This window comes from Rhinolophus hipposideros (assembly GCF_964194185.1).
Source record: "Rhinolophus hipposideros genome assembly, chromosome: 5".
Lineage (NCBI taxonomy): Eukaryota > Metazoa > Chordata > Mammalia > Chiroptera > Rhinolophidae > Rhinolophus > Rhinolophus hipposideros.
The window spans coordinates 68,272,489-68,297,752 of NC_138051.1; the positions used below are offsets into that span (position 1 = coordinate 68,272,489).

The window sequence follows — 25,264 nt, forward strand, 5'->3', positions numbered from 1 at the left end:
GACAACTGGATTATGATATCTGATCCTCTGGTGAATCCATTGTTACGTCTTTTGGTTGAAATATACACTCGTATGAAGATGATCTAGCCTCCATAGATATGTAGTTAGAAAAGAGAGAAAACTGTCGCTAGCCTTTTCAGATATTTGTAGATATTCTTTGGCCTACGTAGGTAAATATATGTTTAGTTCCTTTGAATCATTGTGAAAGTAAAGGTAATATCTTATTTAGTGCAGGACCTGCATTTCTGGAAATTGTAGTATTAATTGAATTTGCCCTTTCCTTTCCCAAGGTGGAGTTAATAGTAATGGTCCCTGTGGAATACATTCTTGGCTTGATATACTGGCAATTTGTTCTCTTTCAATTCTCCAAAGCCCTGGTAGCCACGGTGTGTTCCTTTACTATTCATGTAATTTTTTGTCAGTTCTCCCAGTCTGTAGTATTATTTCTGAAGCCTTTCATAAAGTTAGCTAGAGGACTTTTCTTCCAGTTTCTAACTGAACTTAACCCTGTTTCCTCAACAATATCCTTGAAGGGACACCGAACCTCTACAAAACTTGCATCTTAATGTCCAACACTATTATCTGCACATGCTTTTTGGCTCTTCTGGGTCAAAACTATTCGTCAGTGGCAGAAAGAATGGGTACAGCAGAGTAGAATCCACATCATTCAGAATATACTTCACTTAGGACAATGAAGTTAGAGCTATCCTTGGCTTAGAGCATTTGGCGTATGGTGTATTGGCACTCACTGGCCAAGAGTGTGCAGTATAATTTGTTGCGCTATTGCTTATCGGCTGAGAGCTTACGATAGTATACATTTATTAAAGAGTTTCATTTTTTTCTCTTCTACCACTGTATTATAAGCTCTTATGCACAAAGTTGGTGTTATTCTCTTTGTATCCCTCATGTCGCGAAAGAGAATTGATTTTGGGTATGTTGAGTTTGAGGTAACTTTATTTTTCAAAACAAAAACTATGCCCATGGGACACCAAAGAGGAATTGTGCAGTAGGCAGTGCTTAACAGTAACTGAAGAGATACGTTTGGGCTAGATAGAGGTACGCACCAGGGGGGATTATTGTAGGTCATTGTGAAAGTTGAGAGTAAGAATAAGATTGAAGGAGAAAATGTGGACTGTGAAGAGGACTGTGGTCAGGTCTCACTAGGTATCTGACTTTAAGCCAGTTATGTGACTCCCCCGTGCTCACTGTCTTCATCTATATACTAAGGAAAAGGCTATCTACATCACAAGATCTTTAATACATGTTATTTTTGTTCTAGCTTTTTTGCATTTCCAACCTCTTTTTAGAAAATATTTACAATGTTGTTCAAGAAAGGATTTAAATTTGGCTTAGGAGCTAACTGGGCAAGAAGGCAAAAAGAGAAATTGGATGTATTCCATGGTCCTTACTATTTGTAAGAAAGATATAAACCCACTGTGGGGTGGGGGGGGTTCATGTTTTCTTGGCACAACTATACTAAATTATTAGTTCTTTTCCCCCCGTGTATAAATATTTGTATATATAGCTCTATTTTTCTGGCTCAAAGTGGGCTTAAACATATTATTTGCTTGTTAGTTGTAAATCTATGCTAAATGGTAATAGCTGACAGAGATTGATTAATAACTGTGAGTTCTAAGACAATGAACAAAAATGGTAAACATAATTTTTTTCTTAATTTTGAGAATGAAATTCCTTCCCACTCCCACCAGGTCTTTTGTCTCTTTATAATGTTTTTACATTTGTCCGAGGCCTTCACTTCTATTTTTATGGATGGATTCTTTGCTTTAAATCCCTAAGCAGTATGTTTCAGTAGTTTATAAATTGCTTCCCTCGGGCTTTGGACCAGATTCATTCTGAATTCTCTTTTAGGTATAAAGTGATGCATACCAGTGTAACCTAAAGACAGGAATGAAGTGATTGTGAAATTTAATAGCAAATGGTCAAGGGTTAAGTTGAGAATGTCACATAAGTAAATATAATGCATTTTTATTTTAGTTGCTGAGAAATGATTATTGTAGTAATGAATAACTGTATTTCATGACTAATTGGCTTGAAATTCACATTATGTTCAAATAGGTAATTCCTTACGTTTTAAATCAAGATTGTATATTCCTTGTATCAAATGTTATTAAATTTAGAGTTTTGAAGTCATCAAAAATTTGTTTTCACTATAAATAGCTGAGGTTTAATAAACCTCTTTAGGACGATGAAGATTCACATGGGGACCCACACTGCTTGAACACTCCTCTTAGGCATTTTAACTTCCATTTGAAAGCTGATAACATTGTCTTACAGTGAGGGGAGAGGAGAGAAAAATAATAACAAGATTGCCTAATACACTGTTCATCTTCTATAGGCCAGTAGAATCTAGCTGAAAACCTAACCATCATATATTGACAGTTTCTTTGGGAAAATATATTCTGAGTTCCAAGTAGCCAGTTTGTAAGCAAACTATTGGAACAGTCTATTTGTAATTTGACTAACTTTTCCAAAATGCAACATTTGTTATTTTTTGTGTGTTTTTAATGAATTCTTGAATTATTTCATTAATGCATGTCAGTAATACTGTATTAATTTAACTAACTAGTGATCATTTAGGTTATCTACCTCTAAAATTTTCTCATTCATTTAGGCCAAAGATTTTTTAAAAATGGTTTATTTAATTATCTAAGATTCCTAAAGTTTTAATGTTCAAAGATATGGCTTTATAATCAGTATTCACTGGTACAGAGAAGATAGCATAGTTTGGGAGAAAAAATTTCCTTGGTAAGATCCAGCTGCTACTGTAGAGAGTTCAGTACGCATGGATTTAAGAAATAATTTATTGTAGGAATAAAAATTTTAACAGAAGTTACCACTTGTTTTTTATCTTTCAAGACCATAGGCTTCTGTTTCGAGTTGTTTCTAAAAGACAAGGAGCTAAAGAAGAATGGAAAGTGCTGATAAAACTAGGTTACCTCAAAGAATTCACAGAATTTGTGATTAATTATTTATGTTTTCCTAAGTAAATCTATTTTAATAATTATTGAAATTCTGCTGGAATATAATTGCTCTTGAAAAAGTAAAAGCAAACAGGTCTAATAAAAATCTTGACAAAGGAATATAAGTAGTTAAATATTCCTGATATAAGAAAATGAAATCTAAAAATAAGTTGTCCAGAGAGAGAAGAGGTTGGCACCATTCTGGTTTTTAAAAACAAAAGAAAACCGTAAAAATATCTTTGGGAATGGGTAATGACCAAGGATTTGGGCTTTTTCAGCAAATTTTTCTATGTTCTGCAGAATATAAGATTTTTTTTGAAAAAATTTGTAGTACTGTTGGAGGCAAAAGATTGCCCACACACTGCTGTTTTGGTTGCTCTGCTGCCAGATGAAGTGAACTAGCAATTATCAACCTTTCCTTCTTCTTCTTCTTTTTTTTTTATAGGACTAGTTTTTGTGGATATAATTTTTAAGTATATGTTTTGTAAATATGTAGAAAAAGATCTAGCTGCATAAATACTAAACTTAACAGTAGTATGTTTCCTGTGGAAGTGAGATTATAGAACAGAATGAAGTAGAACTTTCAGTTTTTTTTCTCTTTATACTTCTATATTTGAGTTTTTAAAAAAGAATTATTTGTTCTTTAAGCACATTAAACTGGAAAGGGAAAAAGTTGTATCGGGAGATAAATTATTTAAAAAAATATTTGAATACTGTTGAAATCCTTATGATTCAAGGCAGATTTTTAAAAAGTGGAGATGTAGAACTGATTGTGGAAACAAATAATGTATTATGTCTCATACAATATGACCTTTAGAAATATTAAAGTGTTCTATATTATAATACCTTGTTAACTGAATTATTGATGGAGACCACTCTCCAAGCCTTTGTAATTCTTTCTGTCTTGTAATTCCCATTTACTTAATTGCTTACTGAACTTTCAAAAAACTTTCTTCCAAGGTTGAAAGGGAAAAAAAAAAGTCTTGGTTTTAGTGATTGTGGTCTGCAGGGCTTTCTTGCCTAGGTCTAAGTGTGGTGCTGGACTGAGAATGGAGGTGACCGTAGACTGCTCTTTTGTATGCCTCTTTGACTTCTCCCTATCTTGCTTCCTCTGAATCCTTCTATTCCCCAAATCAACTTGTTTTAATTTGGAAAACCAAATTGGTATCCCTTGGGACACCTATGTCTGAAAAGCTCCAAATGGAAATGAACATTTTCCAAAATGTTCATTTTGGAAATGTGAGAGTGTAAGTACTAGCAGTGACTAATTTTCCATGCCCCCAAAAGCCCACCCAAACAAAAAAAACCACCAAAACAAAAGAAAGGCAAACTATACACAGACTTGTTGCACTTTTGAATGCTAGCTTAAAAGTTACACTGTATTTTTCTCTGTACAGGTGTGAAAGTTGTGTGGATTTGCTGTTTGTGAGAGGAGCTGGCAACTGTCCTGAGTGCGGCACTCCTCTTAGAAGGAGCAACTTTAGGGTGCAACTCTTTGAAGATCCTGCTGTTGACAAGGAGGTTGAGATTCGGAAAAAAGTGCTAAAGATGTAAGTATTATTATTACTCGAATGATTCAGTCCACAAAGAAGACTTTAACGATTATCTGAATATTATTATTTGCTGATAGCAATATAGACAGTTTGGCAAGTGACTAAATAAGTAAATTCATCTTTTATATTTATAAATATAATAAGATATTCATCTTATCTTTATTCAGCCAACATTTATTAAGTTTTCAGTAATATTAATTATCTAACCTTTGTTAGAGAAGAGTGACTCCTGTCCATCAATGGCTTCATAATTCATTTCTTTTCTTTTCTTTAATTAACAAATAGATATTGAGTACCTACTATGTGCAAACACTGAATTATATATATTAGGCACTAGGTACAACATGAATGAAACGGCTATGAACCTTGCCCTAAAGGATAGCACAGAGGATAGCACAGAAGTAGACAATTAAAAGAGTTAAGCAAAACAAATAGGTGATTATAAATTGAGAAAAATGCAGTGAAGATAGTGACTAAGTGTTGGTGTGGGTCAATGATGTCAGGTAGGGTCTGAGGAGATAACATTTAAGTTGAGATTTGAAGGTTATTAGAGAAAAGTCATGTGTCAGCTTTAGTTTATTTTGATATGTGTGTGTACATATATACATATATACATATATATTCCTTTTCATTTATAATTTAGTTTTGTACTCTTTGTTAATAGTTTTGGGTCTCATTTTATCTGTACTCCTGTTGTAAGCCACCTTATTGCTTTTTGAACTTTAAAGAATTAATATATTTAATTTATTATTGTTTTGTTTATTTATTTTTGGTGGTTACATTTCAATCTTGGTCACCAGTGTTTCAGCAGTGTCTTTGTAGGTACCTAACCAGTGTTACTTTTTCAGTGCCCCAAGCTGTTCTTTTATTATTTGGATTACTTCCGTTTCTCTTAGATGCTTATCTTTTATCATTAATACCTGTGGTTTTCTAATTCTTCATAGGTGCATTACAGCATTTATAGATTTTCCTGATCTAGTATTCCTTAGACTACAACCGTCAGGAATAATAGGAAGGTATTATTTGGATTAATTTTTAGCTTTCTGGAAATTAGTGAATCTATAAGACGTAAACAATATCATAATTTCCAATGTTAGACCCGATTTAAGCTCATTTTCCATTCCTTTAGGGTCCTAATTTCTTTTTTGTTCTCTTAAGTCTTAGAAGAATTTTACGTATTGTACCATTCTCTCCTGATTCTACTCCTTCTCAGTAGTGACTATACTAATTTAAGAACATTCTTTTTTTTTCTTCATTTAAAGATTTTATTGGGGATGGGGAACAGGACTTTATTGGGGAACAGTATACTCTTCCCAGGACACATCAGCGCCAAATCAAGTCGTCCTTTCAATCTTAGTTGTGGAGGGTGTAGCTCAGCTCCAAGTCCAGTTGCCGTTGTTCAATCCTAGTTGCAGGGGCACAGCCCACCATCCCTTGAGGGACTTGAACTGGCAACCTTGTGGCTGGGAGCACGTGCTCCAACTAACTGAGCCATCCGGCCATCCGGGAACTCAGTGGCAGCTCATTGTCTTCATTCTAGTTGTGGAGGGCGCAGCCCGCTGGCTGATGTGGGAATCGAATTATCAACTCCACTGCCCAGAGCTCAGGCTCCAACCTAGAACAACATTCTTAGCATAATTACAAACCTGGTTTCAAGAAAACAGTGTTTTACATAGTAAGCCATCCTTTTCTATGTATCATGTATGAATTAAGTAAGAACAAACTAGTTAGATCTACTGAAAGAAAGTGATATGTTGATTTTTTTTCTTCTCTCAAAGATACAATAAAAGAGAAGAAGACTTTCCTAGTCTAAGAGAATATAATGATTTCCTGGAAGAAGTGGAAGAAATTGGTATGTTTTTAATGTTTGTACTTTTGGTGTGCTAGCCTCTGTGTCTTTATCTTTTAGATGCCTAGGAGAACATTTCAAAATTCTCAAGCAAGTTTTGTTGTGATAGCTGATGTTTACCTAATTACTTTTTGTTGCGCTTAATCATATTTGTTAAATTGAAGGCATACTTAAGTAACAAGTAATAAAATTTTGTCTTGGAAAAAATATGATGAATAGAGGTACTGCCACTTTAACAGCTGGGAAGGAAGGCTGTATCAATGTATATCATTTGTATGTCTATGATGTATTAACCAAAAGGACAGAATATTCAGATTTTCAAAAAATAGTGTTTCTATTAACTATATCCATTGTGACTAAAGGCGTATGTTGTTTATCATCATTTATGCTTCTGTGTATACAGTCGTTTTAAAATACTTTGATGAAATATTCTGTTACTTAATGTTATTCTAGAATCAGAGATTAATCTTAGTGCCTTTCTATTATGATTAGTTAAAAGGATGTTTTCATCAAAAGAAGGTATTGTTTCTATTTTCTTAAATAAGATTTCAGAGATGTTAAAAAGTCTAGAAGTTGTTATATATCAATTAAAAAATTAATGTTTTTTAAAGTTGCCATAATTATTGAGTAAACCTGTATTACTCAATAATTAACTCAATGCAGGTATAGAACTGATACAAAAAAATCATAGACTAAAAATTAGAATGAGCCTGAGAATTAAACAATCATCTTTTTATTCTTCTTTCAAACTGATAACTTAGATATACTCATATTATTTCTTATTTAAAAAATGATTATAATAAAATTGATTATTCTTGAGAAGGCATATATATATATATATATATATATATATATATATATATATATGGTAAATCTTTAGAAAATTCAAATTCCTGAGGAATGAGTATTCTAATTCGTTTTAGTATTTTTTTTATTAACTGAGAAAAACCCAGAAAATCGTTTTATTTCAACTGTTGTTGAAACTTTTCTAAAATATGTCCCAGCAAATGGCATGTGCAGAATATAATTTAAGCTTTTTCTGAGATCTTTTAGTGCTTTGGAGCCATTGGTTTTTTATTATTGCACTTTATATGTAATTTTAGCAACTATGAATGGCTATGGATTTTAGCTGAAAAGATGATGGCATTGGGAGTGTCAAGGCAAAGTAGAAAAAGTTAGGATATAGACTGAGAAGGTAAACCAAAAGGAAATCTGCAAGAACTGGGCAAGTGTGCCGATATGTAGAAATCTGCTTACATATAAATACTAAGTATAAGACAAACAGTCTGGTCAGGCAATAAAGAGACAGGAGACAGATGTCACGAGCAAGTTGAATACATGGTCGTAAGTCCAAGCAGGCAGGCAGGATGACTAAAACAAGCTAATGGATAAAGAAGGTGGGGAAGAAGGTATCTTGATTTTGGACCAAAGTTCTCATAACTTTTAAAAAAAATACATATTTTTTTCTATGAGATGAATTACTTTGAAGATATGAACAACCTGGGGCTGGTAGGTAAAACAAGGTTCATGTCCAGAAGTGGGAGCTAGGATTGACAGCAAATCTAGATATAAGGGCTAAACAATATGTAATCTTTTCTTTACCAGATAGGGAAACTGTGGCTCAGAGCATTTAATTTGAAAGTGATGCTACTATTATACATATTTTTAAGAAGGGCTATCTTTGTTTGCAGTATATGGAAGCTCTCTTAATCAACCCACTTAATTGACTCATGGCAATAACTGACATTTCCCAGTTTTTCCATAAAATGTACTGACTGATGCCCAAAGCATAATGAATGCATGATAAACCTGTCCATTAGAAAATGTCCTCAAGTAGACCTCTGTACTTTTCTTACCAATTCAGTTATACACCAAAAGTTGGTTGTATTGTTAACCAAACCATCTTATGCCAGTGTGATAGTGATGTGGAATATTGACAAGAGATACCCAAGGCTGGGAAATCATTTTTAAGGGGCCATTACAGCAATTTGGGTGAGAAACAATGAGAGCTTGGAGTAGGTTAGCAGGGATCCCAGATAAAGGAGATGCTTTAGAGATAGAATATTTAAGTGACTAATTTGATGTCGGAAAGAGCAGGTAAGAATGAATTAAAATAATCTGACCGTGGTATTCATCAGGAAAATGAAAGCTGGAGAGCAGGCAGTATTTTTTTGTTCTGTTTTGTTGGGTGGAAAGTGTAGAAATGAGGGAAAGACTAGTTTTAGCCATTTTAAGTTTTGTTAGGGTGTGGCTGGCTCCACCACTTAGTTGTGTGTCATTGTTTTGATTGCTGTGGTATAAATAAAACTTCCTTTAGAAATCTTGTTTCAATAGCTATTTACTTTTTGTGTTTTATTCATGCTTTTAAAGATGATTAGTTAGATATTATATCTATATTGGCTATCTCTGTGTTAATCAAAAGTGTAAGATGTCAATTTCATGGGCACCTGCTAAATGCTAGACTGAGCTATACTCATATTATCTCATATAACAATTTTCACAACTCCAAGAGACAGGTATTTTATCCCTATATTACATACAAAACAAAAAAGAGGCAGAGAGAACTTAGGTATTGTGCCAAAGATCACATAAATAATGGTGCCAAATTATGAACATAGGTTGTTTTGTTTGTTTGTTTATTTGTTTTCCTGACTCTCAGAGCCTATGAAAGTGCTTGTTAGTGTCCAAGAGTAGTTAGCAGTCTGAGGCTAGAACATGGGGTGTTGATTGGTGGAATAGTGGGACATGAGAGGAAAGAAAAAGGAGGTTGTGGGCATGTTTTGAAGCATCTTACAGGGAGAAAGGTACCCTTGAAGGTGCTTAGGCCTAGATTGAGAGGAAGAGAGTTATTAGGGTGGCTGAGGAATCAGGTTGGAGGATTTATAAATTGGGGATTGGTCTTTTATATAAATTCCATTATGAATCCTTTGAACATCACAAATATAAAAAATTTAAAAATATTAGAATTTTGAATAATGGCATAAAAATTACAATATAGGGGGCACACATGAAGATGAACTTTCTTACAGCATTAACAATAGGCTCTTTTCTGTGGTTATGACAATCTAAACATAAAAAGTCTTGTTCTTTTGGCCCCAGGGATTATCTCAAAGGTTTGTTCTTAGTTTCATAATAGACAGATTATTCTTTTGGTTCAGGATATGCTTATTTTAAAAGGGTGAGAAAGGCCTAAGGGCTTTAATTATAAATTCTGGAGGTCAAAAAGTCTTCGAAATTGTACTTAAGTAACATTAAATCTTTCGGAAAATACAATAGGTTTTTTTGTTGGCTTTTAATACTTCACTAAAGGCAAGTCAACATCTGAGCTACACAAGTAACCAGATAAAGGGCCAAATGGTTGTATAGAAAATTATCTTCTATTCCTTTTTCTTCAAGGTTATTAGACTAACCTGATTGATTGTGGCGTGAATGAGACTTGCTTCATATGAAAAGTTTTTAAAATAGTAATCCATTGTTGTGTTTTTTTTCTTCTTTTTAAAGGGAGAGCTTTGTATTATTTATGATTTGGATTCACATCTGTCATATTGCTATTACCTTTTTAATTAAAAAAATTAAAAAATGAATTAAACAAATTGGTTCTTATAGTTTTATTGGAATTCATCAAAGTTTTTAATAAGCACAAAAGAAATAAATTATATATAACATAATTTCACTTACTGTTTAACTTTATGTATTTTTGGGTTTTATTTAATGGAAGGTTTAAATCAGTAGTACACTATCTAGCTTGATGATAAACTGATTTTTTTTTTCTTGAACTGCTCTAAATATTCTAGTAGAGTTCAACATAGGATGTCAATTTGATTACCTTTATGTCTCAGTAGATTCATACCATAAGAAACCATGATTATTTGTTCCTGTAGTTTTGCATCTGCTTATTTTGGCATCTGTATCATTCAATTCTCTAATTATAAAGATCATTTTAATTAAATCTATAATTATAAAGGTAATTATAAATGTTAGTATTGGTTTATTTTTTTACTCTCGTGATAATTCAAATATTTTTTTGAGTTCTTACCAGATGGGAAATTCCCTTTTTAAAAATAAACTTTATTTTTTAAAGCAGTTTTAGATCCACAGCAAAATTAAGTGGAAGGTACAGAGATTTCCCATATACCTACTACCTCATACATGCACAGACTCCCCAACTATAAACATTCCCCCACCAGAGTGGTACATTTGCTATAATTGATGAACCTACATTGACGTACTTGTATTATTATTGCCTGAAGTCCATAGGTTACATTAGGGTTTACTCTTGGTGTTGGGCGTTGTATGGGCTTGGACGAATGTATTATAGCACGTATCTACCACTATGGTATGGTCCAGAACAGTTTCACAGCCCTAAAAATCCTCTGTATTTTCTGCCTATTGTCCCTCCTCTCTTTTCCCCCCAGCCTCTGGGGACCACCTATCTTTTTACTGTCTCCATAGTTTTGCTTTCTCCAGAGTGTCATGTAATTGGAATCATATAGTATATAGCCTTCTCAAATTGGCTTTTTTTCACTTAGTGATATGCATTTAACTTTCCTCCATGTCTTTTCATGGGTTGATAGCTCATTTCTTTTTAGTACTGAATAATACTCTGTTGTCTGGATGGACCACAGTTTATTCATCCATTCATCTACTGAAGGACATCTTTGTTGCTTCCATGTTTTGGCAATTGTGAATAAAGCTGCTATAAACATTCATATGTAGGCTTTTGTGTGGACATAATGTTCAATTCCATTGGATAAATATCAGAGTGCAATTACTGGGTTGTATGGTAAGAGTATGTATAATTTTGTAAGAAACCATCAAATTGTCTTTGCAAAGTGGCTGTGCCAGTTTGCATTCTCACTGCAATGAATGAGAGTTCCTGTTGCTTCACATTTTTGCCAGCATTTAGTGTTGTCAGTATTTTGGATTTTGGCCATATTGGATTTTGGTGTGTTTTGGAAATTTTTCATTTAAGTAGTGGGCATGATAAAGATGAATCAGACCTAGAATCTGCCTTCAAGGAACACTCTAGTCGATCAAATAGATATGTTCATTGAAAATAATTATGCAGGGTAGAAAGTGGATATGTGCTACCACAATGATATTAGGTAATGTATTGTGGGCATTTGGGGATGGAGAGATTGTACCTGCAAAGTGAATTACAAGGAAGATCTGCCTATTAAATTGGATATATAAGGGTGGGCCAGATACAGATATCCAAAATTGTCCTGCTTTGAGGTTGGTACTAAGATGGGCCCTCTGGGAGCAGTGTGATGGTACGTATGGAGGTGGGAAGGTGTGGGGTCTGTACACATGCAGAGGAATAGCTGAACTCACCTAGCAGTGGTTTTTAGGCACAGAGAGAAGTAATACAACTAGTATTGTAGAGAAAAACCTAGGCTTTGGAATCAGATAGTCTAGGTTAAAATCCTGGTTCCAACATTTACTAGCTATGTACCTTGGATATAATTATTTAATATCTTTAAACTTATTTGTAAAGTGTGAATAATAGTAGTACCTATGATCTCTTAAGGTTATTAGGAGGATTCAGTGATGTAATTAGGTCAAATGGTAGGCATGCACAGTGCCTGTCATAGGCCTGTCATAGTGCATGTGGTATTTCACAGAGGTTTGATTCACACTCACACACACACACACACACACACACACACAAGTGTATTCCTCAAGCAAAATTTTGAGGAGATTACTTCAAGCCAACAAGTCAGGGCAAGCCACTCTGATTGGAATTGCTTGGTCTCTCTTTCCCTTGCTTCTTAAAGAGGCTCTGAGAAATCTGCAGAACTCACAAAGCAGAGAGGGAAAAGTAATAGGAGAGGTAAGATTGGATTATTTTTTCAAGGCATTATGTATGCAGAAGCAATGAGTGAACTTAGTGACTCATGACTGAATGACATAATCAGAACTTTGTTTTAGAAGAGTTAATTTGTATCTGATTCCATTGAAAGGATAGTTTATTCCTTTAATAATTATTTATTCAATAACTAGCATAGCACTAAATATTTAATGAATGAAATAAGGATACTTTTAGTTTTTCCCTATTATCTCTTGATCATATAGTTTCTTGTGTAATTACTTTAATGTCACGTGTGTAAGGCTGATCTCCCTAATAAGTGTTAGTCTTTGAAAACAGGAAGTTCTCTTGTATGCTCACAGCACCATAGTGTTGGGAACCTAACAGATAATCATTAAATTCTTTTCTCCTTTCCTTTTTTCTTTCCCTTACGTCTAGATGATATAGAGATTGTATAAAATACGATTTTTGAATGCAAGATGAAGTGCAAAGTAATGAATGCTGTGTATGTGTACAAATCATGTAAAGTAGAAAGATTTTTAAATGAGCTCTAAACAATGTTTTCAACATTTACAAGAGAAGTAAGTTATTTCTCGTTAGGGGAATCAGGGAGAACTTCATGGAAAAGTATTTCGGTAGACACTTAAAGTCTGGGTATATTTTCAGTAGTAAGAAAGGGGGATCAAGCATTTTGGGCAGAATCATGTGATCAAAGGAATTGTTGCATGAAGTGTGGGGGACATTTGAAAAATGCAGAACTGTCTAGTTTCATGAGAGGTCTTTATTAAGTAAGGGGAGATGAAAGTGGTTATAACCAGATTGTTAGTGTATAGCCAGTAGTTAGAGACAGAAGGGTTCTGAATTCTAAAAGTGTTTAATTTTTTTTTTCTAGTAAAAGTGGGGAAGGCAGAAGGGATGAGAGAGGACTATAGAATGGTGGAGGTGGAAGGTGATACGAGTTATGCTTCAAAAATATTAGTCTGGCAGCATTGTGTATTATGGATGGGATTAGGGTATAGGGTAAGATGCAGAGATTCTGGAGATACGAAGTTCAGTCAGAGATTATTATACGTGATTCAGGGAAAAATAAGACCCAGGCTTGGTGTATTGGCAAAGTGCTTGGAGATGAAGGGCAGTTTTAAAGCGATTTTGGTGGTAAAATCTGCAGGATTTGGTAACTGGTGCTTGTAGAATGCAAAGGAGAGTAGGTCAGCTGAAGGAAGTGTTAAATCTTGATGTTTTAATATGATAGTCCTATCACTAACAGTAAAGAAGTTACAAGGAGGAGCAAATTTGGAGACGTTTATGTGTTTGGTTTTCTACAAATGCACTGAGATGGTGTTAGCTTTTTCTAGCATTTATTTGGCTGAAACTGGGAAATGATGAGATTGTCCAAGGAACATAGAGGGAGGAAAGAGGGCAAAAGCCGGAATCCTTCAGATTACTGTGCCAAGAAGAGCCAGAGATGGACACAAGAATGAGTATTGGAATACTAGGAGGAAGATCAGGAGACTGTATTGACAAATTAATCAAGCAAAGGAAGTGCCTGAGGAAAAAGTGATCAGCATTATAATGTGCACATAGATGTTGAGGGTGCTGAAGGTTGTGAACGAATATTGGATTTGGATGGCCTGTTAGGTATAAGGAGTAAGTTGTGAGTGGTTGACAGACTTAGTGGAATCAGACCATATTAACTAATGGATCACAGTTGCCTTTCTGAGTGACAGGGCTAGTTTGGAGTTTTCTTCTCTGACTGTTTTGCGTTGGGGCCAGAATGTGGTTTATAGAGAATGCCCTACATTGCATCCTAGACAGATTTACTGGTTTAGCACCATTACTACTTCCTTTTCTACTTTTTGATAAAAAAGTGAAGAGATAGCTGGAGGTCTATTGTTTCTCATTTTCTCTCATTTCTCGCAGAGTTTAAGAATTGCATATAATAGAATCAAGGATTGCTTTTGTTTTTCTACATACCTAAATGAGCCTGGATTTTCAACAATGATTATAATAAATTGATGTTTTGAAATATGTTGGCCTTTTGAAGAGATAAAAATGGATTTATGGGTGAGATTGGTCTTTTGAGTATGTTTGATGACCTTACTCAAAAAACAAGTAGCCCCATGTTGGGCCTCCAATATTACTTTTCAAATCTTACAGGACTCTAAAATCCCAAACTCTTTTAAGAACTTTTTAAAATGGTTGTTAGTAGTTAAAGGAAGGAGTAAGATGGGGAAGGAATCTGTAGAAACACTGAGTAGAGCAGTTATTTAGGGTAGATCAAACCTGTTTATAGGACAAGCAGCAGGAAGCATTGGTAAGTAATTGGAGAAGGGGTACAAGGCCTAATAATGGATGAAGAAAGATTACAGAGGAAGCCGAGGGTGGTCTGAATTGAATTATGAAACAGGAGAGTCTTAATGATATGGATCCTTCTTTAGACAGGCTCATGGTGATGGTGGTACTTTATATATACCAAAAGAGGGTTTTGTTTTTGGTTCAGAGTATTACCTAAAGATTTACCTTTTGATTTATCTATGTAAACTTAGAAGGGAGTAAGGCATTTATAATTCAAATTATTTTGAGTCGGAATTATAAAAAGAGAGGTCGAACTTACTAAAAACTCATCACCTATCGTAATATTTCTCAGCAGCTTCTCTAATGAAATTATTTCAGTCTTAAGTTTTGGTGCCAGTTTATCCTTTACCTTTCCTGTTAAGTTTCAACTCTTATCCGTTTCATACTTTTCCAGATCTGTTTCAATTTTTTCCATAGTATATGGGAAATAATTCATGCTTGTGAATAGCTATGTTGGAGACCATTAGAGTGTAAATAAAACCAGTTTTTTAAAAACAAACTATGTAAGTATACAATATTTTTTATTCTTTGGATACTTTTTGTTTGTTTCTGGAGCACAGAATCTTTTGAATATTGATTCTGATTAGTGTAGCAGATTCCAGACTTACTCTTTTCATTTAAAAATTTAAGCGTTCTTTTATATTCTTTTAAAGAGTAGGTACTATAAAAATAAAATTTAATGTGATTATGGCAAGCACATATTTTGTGATAGGCTGACAGTCATTCCTTTATATTGGGCTCAGAAAACATGGTTGCTAAAGGAGAGCTAGTCTCTAAAATAGGACACAAATAGAGCTGTAAGGAATGACAACCTGATGAATTAAGAAGTCACTGTGATGAATATTTGTTTTTTATTGTTTACTCAAGATTTATATTAAAACTATATTTCCTATCATTGTTTCCTTATGATGCAGTTTTCAACTTGACCAACAATGTCGATTTGGACAACACCAAAAAGAAAATGGAGATATACCAAAAGGAAAACAAAGATGTCATTCAGAAAAATAAGCTAAAGCTGGTTGGTTGCTAAGTATTTTCTTCTTTTGTGTTAGAAATGACTGCTTCTACATGATCCTTTAAAAAGCTGTTGTCCTCCAAAGGTAGTTGTATTAACGAAGGATTTAGCTGAAGTTTAGGCCAGAAATACTAATATACAAATATATGTGTATATATGGAAGAGGTACACATTACTATAGCAAAAACAACTTTGGTGGAACTATTAAAACGTATCCTATAAAGGAGAAAGAATTGTACGCATGCAGAGATTTAATTGTCTTAATTTACACAGTTTAACTATTATTTCTTTAATATAATTTGGCTCTCTAGTTTTGGGGGTAATCATGGATAATTATTATTATTTTTCTTTTTATATTATTAGTTTCAGGTGTACAAAACAACATAATGATTAGATATTTATGCACCTAATAAAGTGATAACCCCAAGTCTACTACCCATCTGAAACCATACATTGCTATTACAGTATTATTGACTATATTCCCTATGCTGTACTTTATATCCCGTGACTATGCATATATATATTTTAAAATTATAGTTGACATTCAATATTATGTTATATTAGTTTCAGGTGTACAGTGCAGTGGTTAGGCATTTATATAATTTACGAAGTGATCCCCCTGATTAGTCCAGTACTCATCTGACACCCTACATAGTCTTTACAATATTATTGACTATATTCCCCATACTGTATTTCACATCCCTTTGACTATATTGTAACTACCAATTTGCACTTCCTAATCCCTTCACATTTCTCACCCATTCCCCCCAACCCTCCTCCCACCTAGCAACCAACCATTAGTTCTCTGTATCTATGAGTCTATTTCTGTTTTGTTTGTTCATTTATTCTGTTCTTTGGATTCCACATATAAGTGAGATCATATGGTCAGAGGTAATTATTTTTGAGGTACTTTATCAGGAATTTTTAATCATTGGTAAAAATGATAGTTATATTTGCATCACATAACTTGTATTTTCATCTTGTGCTTTGAGGGCCTTCCTTCTTGTAGTCTGAGAGTGCTTTATTTAGGCCAGGGGTGTCTAAACTGCAGCCCACGGGCCAGCTGCGACCCATGATCCATTGTTAATTGGCCCTCAGTAAATTCCAAAAATATATTTAGTTTACTGAAATAAACCAGGTGAGGCTATAGTACTTCACCTCGAGTGAGTGGCCCGTCTGTTTGTGTATTTTACCTCATATGGACCTTGGTGAAAAATGTTGAAAAAAGTTTGGACACCCTGATTTAGGCCCTTTCCTGCTATAAAGCTCTCAAGGAATTCATTCTATATTCTCATTCCATTCATACCCAGCTTAGCTTCTTGAAAAAGGTGTCTCATTTCTGAGAGCATCAGTGTGCTATAAAAATTACTGTCTTTGCCCAATAGCCTTTTCTGGGTACATCAGAAAATACATATAAAGTAGGTATACCTAGGTAACTTGTTGTATTACCCCTACTTAACTCAATAGTGGAAGGTTGTTCCTTTCAAGTAAGTGCTTTTTTTTTCATTAATAGTTTTAATCTAAGAAATAATACTGAGAATTTCAGTGAAAGAACTATCTAATTTTAAGCTGGTTATATTGTTTTAGAGTAGTAATTTCTAATTATCTGAAAACTTTATGATGATGGGTTATTGAATAAAACAAATACTTTATCTCATTTATGTTACGAGATTATTTGAACTGCTCCGATTCTTCATATTAAAATGTTGAAGTCTCACTGTTCCAGAAACATGAGTGTTGTATCAAAGAAGAAAAGAAAAAAAGCAATCTCTTGCATGATTAGGGCCATAAAGTGACCCATTTTTGACATAGAGAAACTATTACTGAGTTGTCTGCTGAGGAGATCTTGTTTCATGGAGCTGGCACCTAACATTAATCGGTGTGAGTATGGAGAAACGGACTAAAGGTGATCTAATCTTGAAATAGAGTCTTAGTGAAGATTAGCTTAATTTTTATTTTCAGTTTTCTGGATTCTCATCAGCAGGAGAGATTGCTGCATTAGAATGTCTATCAATTTAGCACACAAAAAATCAGTTCAATAAACACTTGTTGAACATCTGCAAAGGATACGGTATACGAAGATGAATAAGAACCCTGGTTCTCCAGAGAACACGTAATTTCAGTACAATGTCACCAGCATATGAAAAGTGCTGTGTGCTTGTTTATTAGGGGAGTATAGAGGAGGGATACACAGTCCATCCTGCTAAGATTGGAAAGGCATTCTGGGCAAGCTAATGCCTGGATGGAGTCTTGAAGGACAAGTAGAAGTTACCAACATGAAGGTAGGACAAGGGTGTGGGTAGGGAGGCTGCTACGAGGACAGTCCAGGCAGAAAGAAATCATTAGCAAAGGCAAGAAAGCATGGCTAACTCACGGCGAGTTCTGAGAATTGTAAATAGTTCTATATTGCCAAAGTTTAGTAGAGAGAGCTGAAGTTGGAGAAGTAGAAAGGGCCTAGGTCACGTAAGACCTTTTATATTGTGAAAAGTAATTTGGGTTTATATAGACCAGTTGTTTTTATGTGTTAACAGTTGAACTCTTTTTTTTTTTTTTAATGAAAGCTTGCTCAGAATACTTTGGTTGAAGCGATAACGGGACAAGAGATAGGCTGGATTCTCATCTCAATCTCTGTTGTAGTGTTCCTTAAGGCATTTTATTAGGGAATTCCCAGAATTCCTTAGAGTAATGTTATAAGAACATGGCTGTTGATGATTGCCATTGAAGGGTTTCCAACAAGGTGATAATAAGGTATTGTCTTTATTAGAATAGATTTAGTGGTTTCGTGGAGGTTGAATTTGAGAGGATCAAGCATGGAATTCAGGAGTCCAATGGGAGGTTATTGCAGTCATGTAGGTGAGTTCAGAGGTGACTTAAACAGAAATGGGGAGGTAGGGATAAATTAGAGAAATTTTTTGAGTTTAAAATAGCAAGTTTTACTTATGGATATGAAGTGGGATGTGAATGCAAGGCAAGTTGATTGGGTAAGGTAGTGCTATTAGGAAGAATACAGAGACCTTTAGTCTTTCAGTCTGCTTCCCTTCTCTCAGTCCAATACCTTCTTTATTGTCCCCTCACCCCCATGTTTGATTTTTAATGATGGTTATTTCCCCAGTAATTCAATCAGCTGGCCAACCAGTATTTATTGAGGCCTACTATGTACAAAATACTCATATATTCTATTTCAGTGATGAGAAAATTGAGGCAACCAGTTAGTTCCTCATTGCTAAACCCGCCAGACTCTTTATTGGTCTGAATTTGGCCTGTACGCAGTCTTTGTTGCAGGCTTCTCCCTTGATGTTGAAATTCTTCCTTAACTTTTGTGGGGCCACACTACTGCTACTCGAGTACCTCATCCTGCTCTTCTCACCTTCCTCTTTCATCCTCCTAATAGACCTATCTTTCCTTCTTGCCTCTTAAACACAGGTTCCTCTCAGTGCTTCTGTTTATGTGTTACTCCCTTATGCTAATTGCTCTCAAATGTTTCTGCAGTTTGTTAGTTTTCTCCTGAGCTCCTAGAATTATATTATGTAATATATCCTTATATCTGTTGTGGTTAACAGACGTTTCTTTCTGGATGTATTATAGACACTTGTAACACAGCATTCCAGAACTGAACATTTTAATCTTCACTGTCACACCTATTTCTACATTTTTTATCCATTTGTTCAAGCCATATCTGCTCAGTCTTCATGTACTGTTGGTCATCTTTTCTTATCATTTTTCAAACCTGGTTCTTCCTCTAATTCTATTACAATTGCCTTATTTAGGGCGCTCATCATTTCTTATCTGGGTTATTGAAATATTTTTCTAACTAGCTTTCCTGTCTTCAGTCTTGAACCCCATTGATCTGTATACTACTTCACCACTTCTGGTCATCTTTCTAAACCCATCCCTCAGATTTCCTTAAATCTTCCCAGTTTCCTTGTGTGGTACAAATTCCCTTAGTACAGTATGGTAGACCTTCCACGATCTTCCCTCTGCTTGCCTGTCCAGCTTTCTCTAGAGCTTTCCCTACCTCTGCACTTCATGACTTGCTCATACCAAGCATTCCAGCTTGATTCATGTCTTTGCAGTCCCCCCCGCCCTCCCGCCCATGGCCATTCCACTCTCCAATGGGGCTGAGTACCTACTGTTGAAGTCTTAGCTCAATCTCCTCTATGTATTAGTTTCCTAGAGCTGCTGTAAGAAATCACCAGAATTATCTCAACAGGAATTTATTCTCTCACGGTTCTGGAGGCTACAAGTGTGGAATCAAGGTGTCATCAGGGCCATGTTCTTCTCTGTAAAAGCTCTGGGGAAAAATCCTTCCTTGCTTTTTTTTAGAATCCTTCCTTTCTAGCTTTTGCTGGTTGCCGGCAACCTTTAGCACCACTCTGCTCTCTGTCTCTATTTTCACATGGCCTCCTCCCCTGTGTCCATATTTCCGGTATGACGTTAACTTGTTTACATCTGCAGAGACCCTTTGTCCAAAGAAGATAACTGTTGCAGGTACCGGAACTTAAGACTTTAACATATATTTTGGGGAGACACATTCAACCCACAACATTCTGTATGAAATCTTTTCTGACTCTGCTCTGCTTGTCCTCCATCATCGCAAATGGGGAGTCCTCCACTCTATCAATTCTGTTCCGACTGTACCTTGTGTGCACCTCTCTAAAAACTTGTCATACTGAATTGCTTACATGTTACTGCTTTGTCATCTTTTTCTGTTTATGGGCCTCCAATCAAATAGTTCACTTTTCCAACCCTCATATTACAGCCCCTAACTTTTTACATTTATTCCTATTTATCCTTCTAGATAAAATTTGAAGTCTCTTCTCCACTGGGGGCCTGAGTTAGAGTAACAGCCTCAGTACTAGAGGAGGAAAAGTTTGTAAAATTATAGGGAGAGATGCTAATACAACTTAGTGACTGATATTTAATTTAAGGGGAGTGGCGGGTGGAGTAAATGAAGATGAATTTGAGGTTTCATCTTGAGATGACTGAGATATAGGTGTGCTTTTAGTAGAAATAAAGAGTATAGGAAGATGGTCAGCTTTGAGAGACCAGGTGTTAAACTTAATTTTGGATATACAGAGTTTAAATGATAAGTCAAACATCTTTTTGGCATGAGAACTTTTGTTTTTTGGAAAACAAAAAAAAAAATTAAAAAATTCAATATGTGTTTTAAATATTATTTTATATAAAAACATACTTTTCTCTGAGGTCTCTGTTAATTCATATATTATGTGAATGATATATGAATTGTATATCTGTCTCCCCCCCATTCTATGTTTGACTTCAGTTACCATAAATTCTCAGCGTTCTACTGAATTAAAAAGAAAAGTACTACAATATTTTCAAGAATAAGAGTCATGGTTTTAAAATAAAACCATTTAGATTTTACTGTATTTTTTATTCATAAGATCAAAGACTAGGTATGATACTGCTTTTAAGTATGAGTTAGAGTTGGGATAAATTTCAGAGCCTGGAAGTATTTAATATTTCTGAGGAACTTCATAAAAGGGGAATGAGTAGATCTGTAATTAATTGTATGTGCATATTAGCTTTGAATTTTGAATTTTTTCAGTTCACAAAGAGGACTCTTGAAATTTGTATGCTTGTGTTAGAAAATAACTTCAGTTTTTTAAAACTTAATGAATTCTGTTTGGAATTCTAGAATCATAAAGATTTATTTTAGCTTGGGAAAAAGAAGTTAACTATGATAACTTTTTATTTCCTTATGTGTTCTGGAAATTGTTGCTATTAAATAAGCCAGTCTTTTAAATGGAGTATTTCAATCAAAAGTTCTATATGGAGATTGTTTGTTGTTATACTGTTTTTTGTTCTGTTTTGTTTTCCTCGTCTAATCTCCTAAAATAAATGACTTGAAACTGTCTGTAATAATATAAATAAACCCATTAGTAAGCACAGTTTCTACAGTTCTGCAGCTGGGCTCAGTGTACTTTGTTAAGGTGTTTGTTTACTGCTAGATGTCATCCTCTTTAATAGTAACATGTCCACATGAAATAAAAGGAATTCTAGTTCCTTCAAAGTGGAATCGCTGCACTATTAAATAATAAATGACTAGCAAGCATGTTTTGTGCTTCCAAAACAGAATCAGTGTGTGGTATAGGATTGATGTTAGTTACTAAATTTATTCCATGCCATATATAAATGTTTCTGTTTTAGACTCGGGAACAGGAGGAATTGGAAGAAGCTTTAGAAGTAGAACGACAGGAAAATGAGCAAAGAAGACTGTTTATACAAAAAGAAGAACAACTGCAGCAAATTTTAAAAAGAAAGAATAAACAGGCTTTTCTGGATGAACTGGTATGTATTAATGTTAATTGGGATAAAAAATCGTTAGTCTTCAGGGTTTATCTTTCCTATTTATTATACTGGATAATGGCATTTAAATGGCATTTCTACAGTTTGTGCTGGGGTATTAAACTTCTATTTCTTTATTTAAAAAAAAACTTTGTCAATATTTTATTTCAGACGAGAGAGTAATATTATAACTGACATAATCCAGTGTGCTATTAATAGGTTGTTTATATGTTTCTAAGCTTACTGACTAATAAAACATTGTTTTCAGAGCATTTTTCTCATGGTTAATACTGGTTTTCTAATAACTGGCTCATGTTCCAAGTGTTTCGGCTTCATGTCGAAGTTTATAGTAACTCGGGTTATTCTGTGAGAACGATATTTCATATTTTTGCATGAAAAATAATACATTTGAAAGAAATGGTGGTGTTTTGCAAGTTATTGGTGTTTTCCAGCAATTAGCTTCTTAGGTGGCTAATTTTGTCAGATAACATTGTCAGATAACAGTAATAATGATAACTAAGGTTTATGACGTGTTTTATAGATTTCACATATTATTTGATGCTTATAACCCGGTGTGATATTGTTGAACTCCCAACTAGAAAATCGTCCTCTCCAGGAAGGTCTTTTTGCATTTTCCCCTTTACCTTTCTGTCTACATAATGAATTTTCATGAGGTGTTAAAACATTTAACTCCTTGGTCTAGTTGATATACTGTTTGTTGTTCTATGATCCAGTAAATGTGTATGTGTATATTTTTCTACTGTGCGTTTGTCCAAAAAGAATTTAAGCCAGCAATCAAGAATAAAAAAAGGAGGCAAGATTACGTAAATTAGAAGTAGATGGGGGAAGTAAAGGAAAGGCAAGGGTAAGGGCATTAATGAGGCTTAGACAGAAAATACTTATCATAAACCCTTCTATTTTGTCTGAGTGGAATGTAGATTTGATTCTAAAAATATGGACAGTGGCATATAAAATAGAATATGGTGTTTTCCTTAGCAATTTCGGTTAATTTTCCTGAAACTATTAAGTGGCAGATATGGCTTTAACATGTGAAATGATGCGTGTTGTGTTTTACATTTTTCGTAGACATGTATTTTCTGAGAAATTAAGAACTTTAATACATCAATTAGTAAGTATTGATGTAATTATTTTATTGAAAGTTTCTTTCCTTCATCATTTTATACAAAGAGTGACACACTTGTCTTTGCTAATGCCTCTTTGTGCAACCAGTTGAATTAATTACACATATAGAACTAATAAAATGAAAATACACTTTAACATTTTAAAAATGTTTCATCTAATATAAAGAGTTTTTAGATTTTATTTTCAGGTTAGATTTGCATAGCAATTATTCTTACATATTGTTTTAGTCCTCAAAGTCCTCAGGTTTTTGCTGCCTCATTGAGCTGCTATTGGCATGAAGCTCCCGTTTAATTCAGTGGGGCATGAAGCAAGATGTGAAACTGCCAATGTTGTATAATGTGTATAATCTGGAGTTAATATTGGTTTTTGTCAGGACCCCCCCACTTCCTGTTTTCTTCACCTGCAAGTCATTATGAAACATACTTTCTTCACTGTTTAGATCATGTAACATGGTGGCTTAAATAATCCCTAGCAATTTACTGTATTCATTAGAACAATTAATTACAACAGATTGGCTCAGAATACCAATGAAATTTGAATTTCTGGTTTCCATTTTAAAATTTATTTTTAAAGATACTTTGTTACTTTAATTTCTGAATTTTTTGTTGTTAAAAAGTTAACATACATTTAGTCATTATTGACTAGTTGAAAGAATTTGTTAAATTTCTTTTTATCCTCCTGAATTCTTATTTAGGAAGTAAAAGAATACATTGTATTTCTTTTTCTATATGTTTTAATGTGTTAGATTTTATAAAAAAGGTAGCATTGGCATTTGTAAATATGTCTAGAAGCTTAAACCTTAGAATTGTTCTCTGGATCTGATTTATAATTTAGGCAACAACTACTACTTATTAGAATTTTGTTTCTCTCTTTTTTGGTTTTTTTCTTGTGCTAAAAGTCACTTTTTAAACCTTTTATAAAGCATTGGCATTACATTATACTATACTATATGTGACAGGATTTTAATGTTATAGTCTTAATGTTTATGGCTTAAATATAGTCTTAATATTTACCATATTGTTGCCTAAAATGTCCATTTATTTAATCCTAACTATAAATTCAATTTTTTTAACACTTTGGAAAAAGATTTTAAAACTGGTCCTGACTTAGTAAATATGTTTATATTCCTGTTTGAAAATTCTCTTCAGTTTATGTCTGAAATTTTGTATGGGCTAATATTGCTGTCAAATGCAGTAGCTGATTTTTATTAGAAATATTGTTTGCCAGATGGCTTGCTTAAAGTCAGTTAAAATAATCTTTTAAAAATGGTCATTATAAAGCTTTTAATGAGTATTACAGGCAGTCTTATTAAAATTTCTTCAAGTATTAAACAAGGTACCTTCAGGCAATTAATGTAGGTTAGGGAACCTTTCAAGGTAAAATGGAAAGCTAAAAAGAATGAAATAATTTGAAACGTTGAATCTGCAATTTTATGTATTCCCGAGAGGATGTGTGTTTCTCATAGTTTATTTTACTCTATAGATTTTTTGTTTTTGTTGTTAGAGCTCCTGCTTAATTATAGTTTAACATTCACAAAGATTTTCAGTCTCCAAAGTTTTGAGTACTAAAGTGGAATAAAGCAGATTTGAACTAAATTGTATGCCTTAGTATCAAAATTAGTTTTTGATTCCTAGAATGTTTATTTTTATTAAATTTCATCTGTTTTACCAAGACATTTTAATAGTTAGGTCCTTTTATGTGAAAGTGAAACCAGGCCAAAGTATTGATTTTTTTTTAAATGAACACATTGTCTTGCTTTTATGCAAGAACTTTTTAAGAATAAATACCAGGTATCGAAGAATTCACTTAGAGTAGAAATTGGGAAGCACTGCTTTAACTGTTTAGCCAAGGAAATTTAATTTCTTTTCTGTTTGTTTTTGCACATGAAAAGATAGTAATAGCTTTTAAAAAATACTTTGGGCCACAACCCATTTAAAATATCCTTTAATTTTTCATTTATTATGAAATTCTTAATGGAAATCTAGAATACCTGCAGGAATTCACAGCAGTAGTGTTACTAATGCATTACTGATGCTTTGTTGTAGAATATGAAAGTCATTCAAGTATATTATTATAGTGTATTTCATTTATTCTCCATAAGGTTCTATTTTATAAATAAATTTGTGTCCTGCCATTTAATTTTAAAAGTTTTAATCTCTGCAAGAGCACTTCTATTACAAAGTCTTGAGATACAAATTTATTCTAGGTTAGTTCTATTTAAATAAATTGCTTGTTATTTGAATTCTATAT

The 25,264-nt window shown here is 33.9% G+C and overlaps 1 protein-coding gene across 1 annotated transcript in view; it reads left to right on the plus strand.

The window, feature by feature from the left end:
• Positions 1 to 25,264, plus strand: part of MNAT1 (MNAT1 component of CDK activating kinase) — a 185,156-nt gene that overhangs the window by 51,776 nt on the left and 108,116 nt on the right. The window contains exons 2-5 of the mRNA XM_081049597.1: positions 4,379 to 4,531; positions 6,313 to 6,386; positions 15,462 to 15,565; positions 21,734 to 21,874. Of these exons, the coding sequence (XP_080905723.1) occupies positions 4,379 to 4,531; positions 6,313 to 6,386; positions 15,462 to 15,565; positions 21,734 to 21,874 (472 nt within the window). The remainder of the gene's footprint in view (positions 1 to 4,378; positions 4,532 to 6,312; positions 6,387 to 15,461; positions 15,566 to 21,733; positions 21,875 to 25,264) is intronic.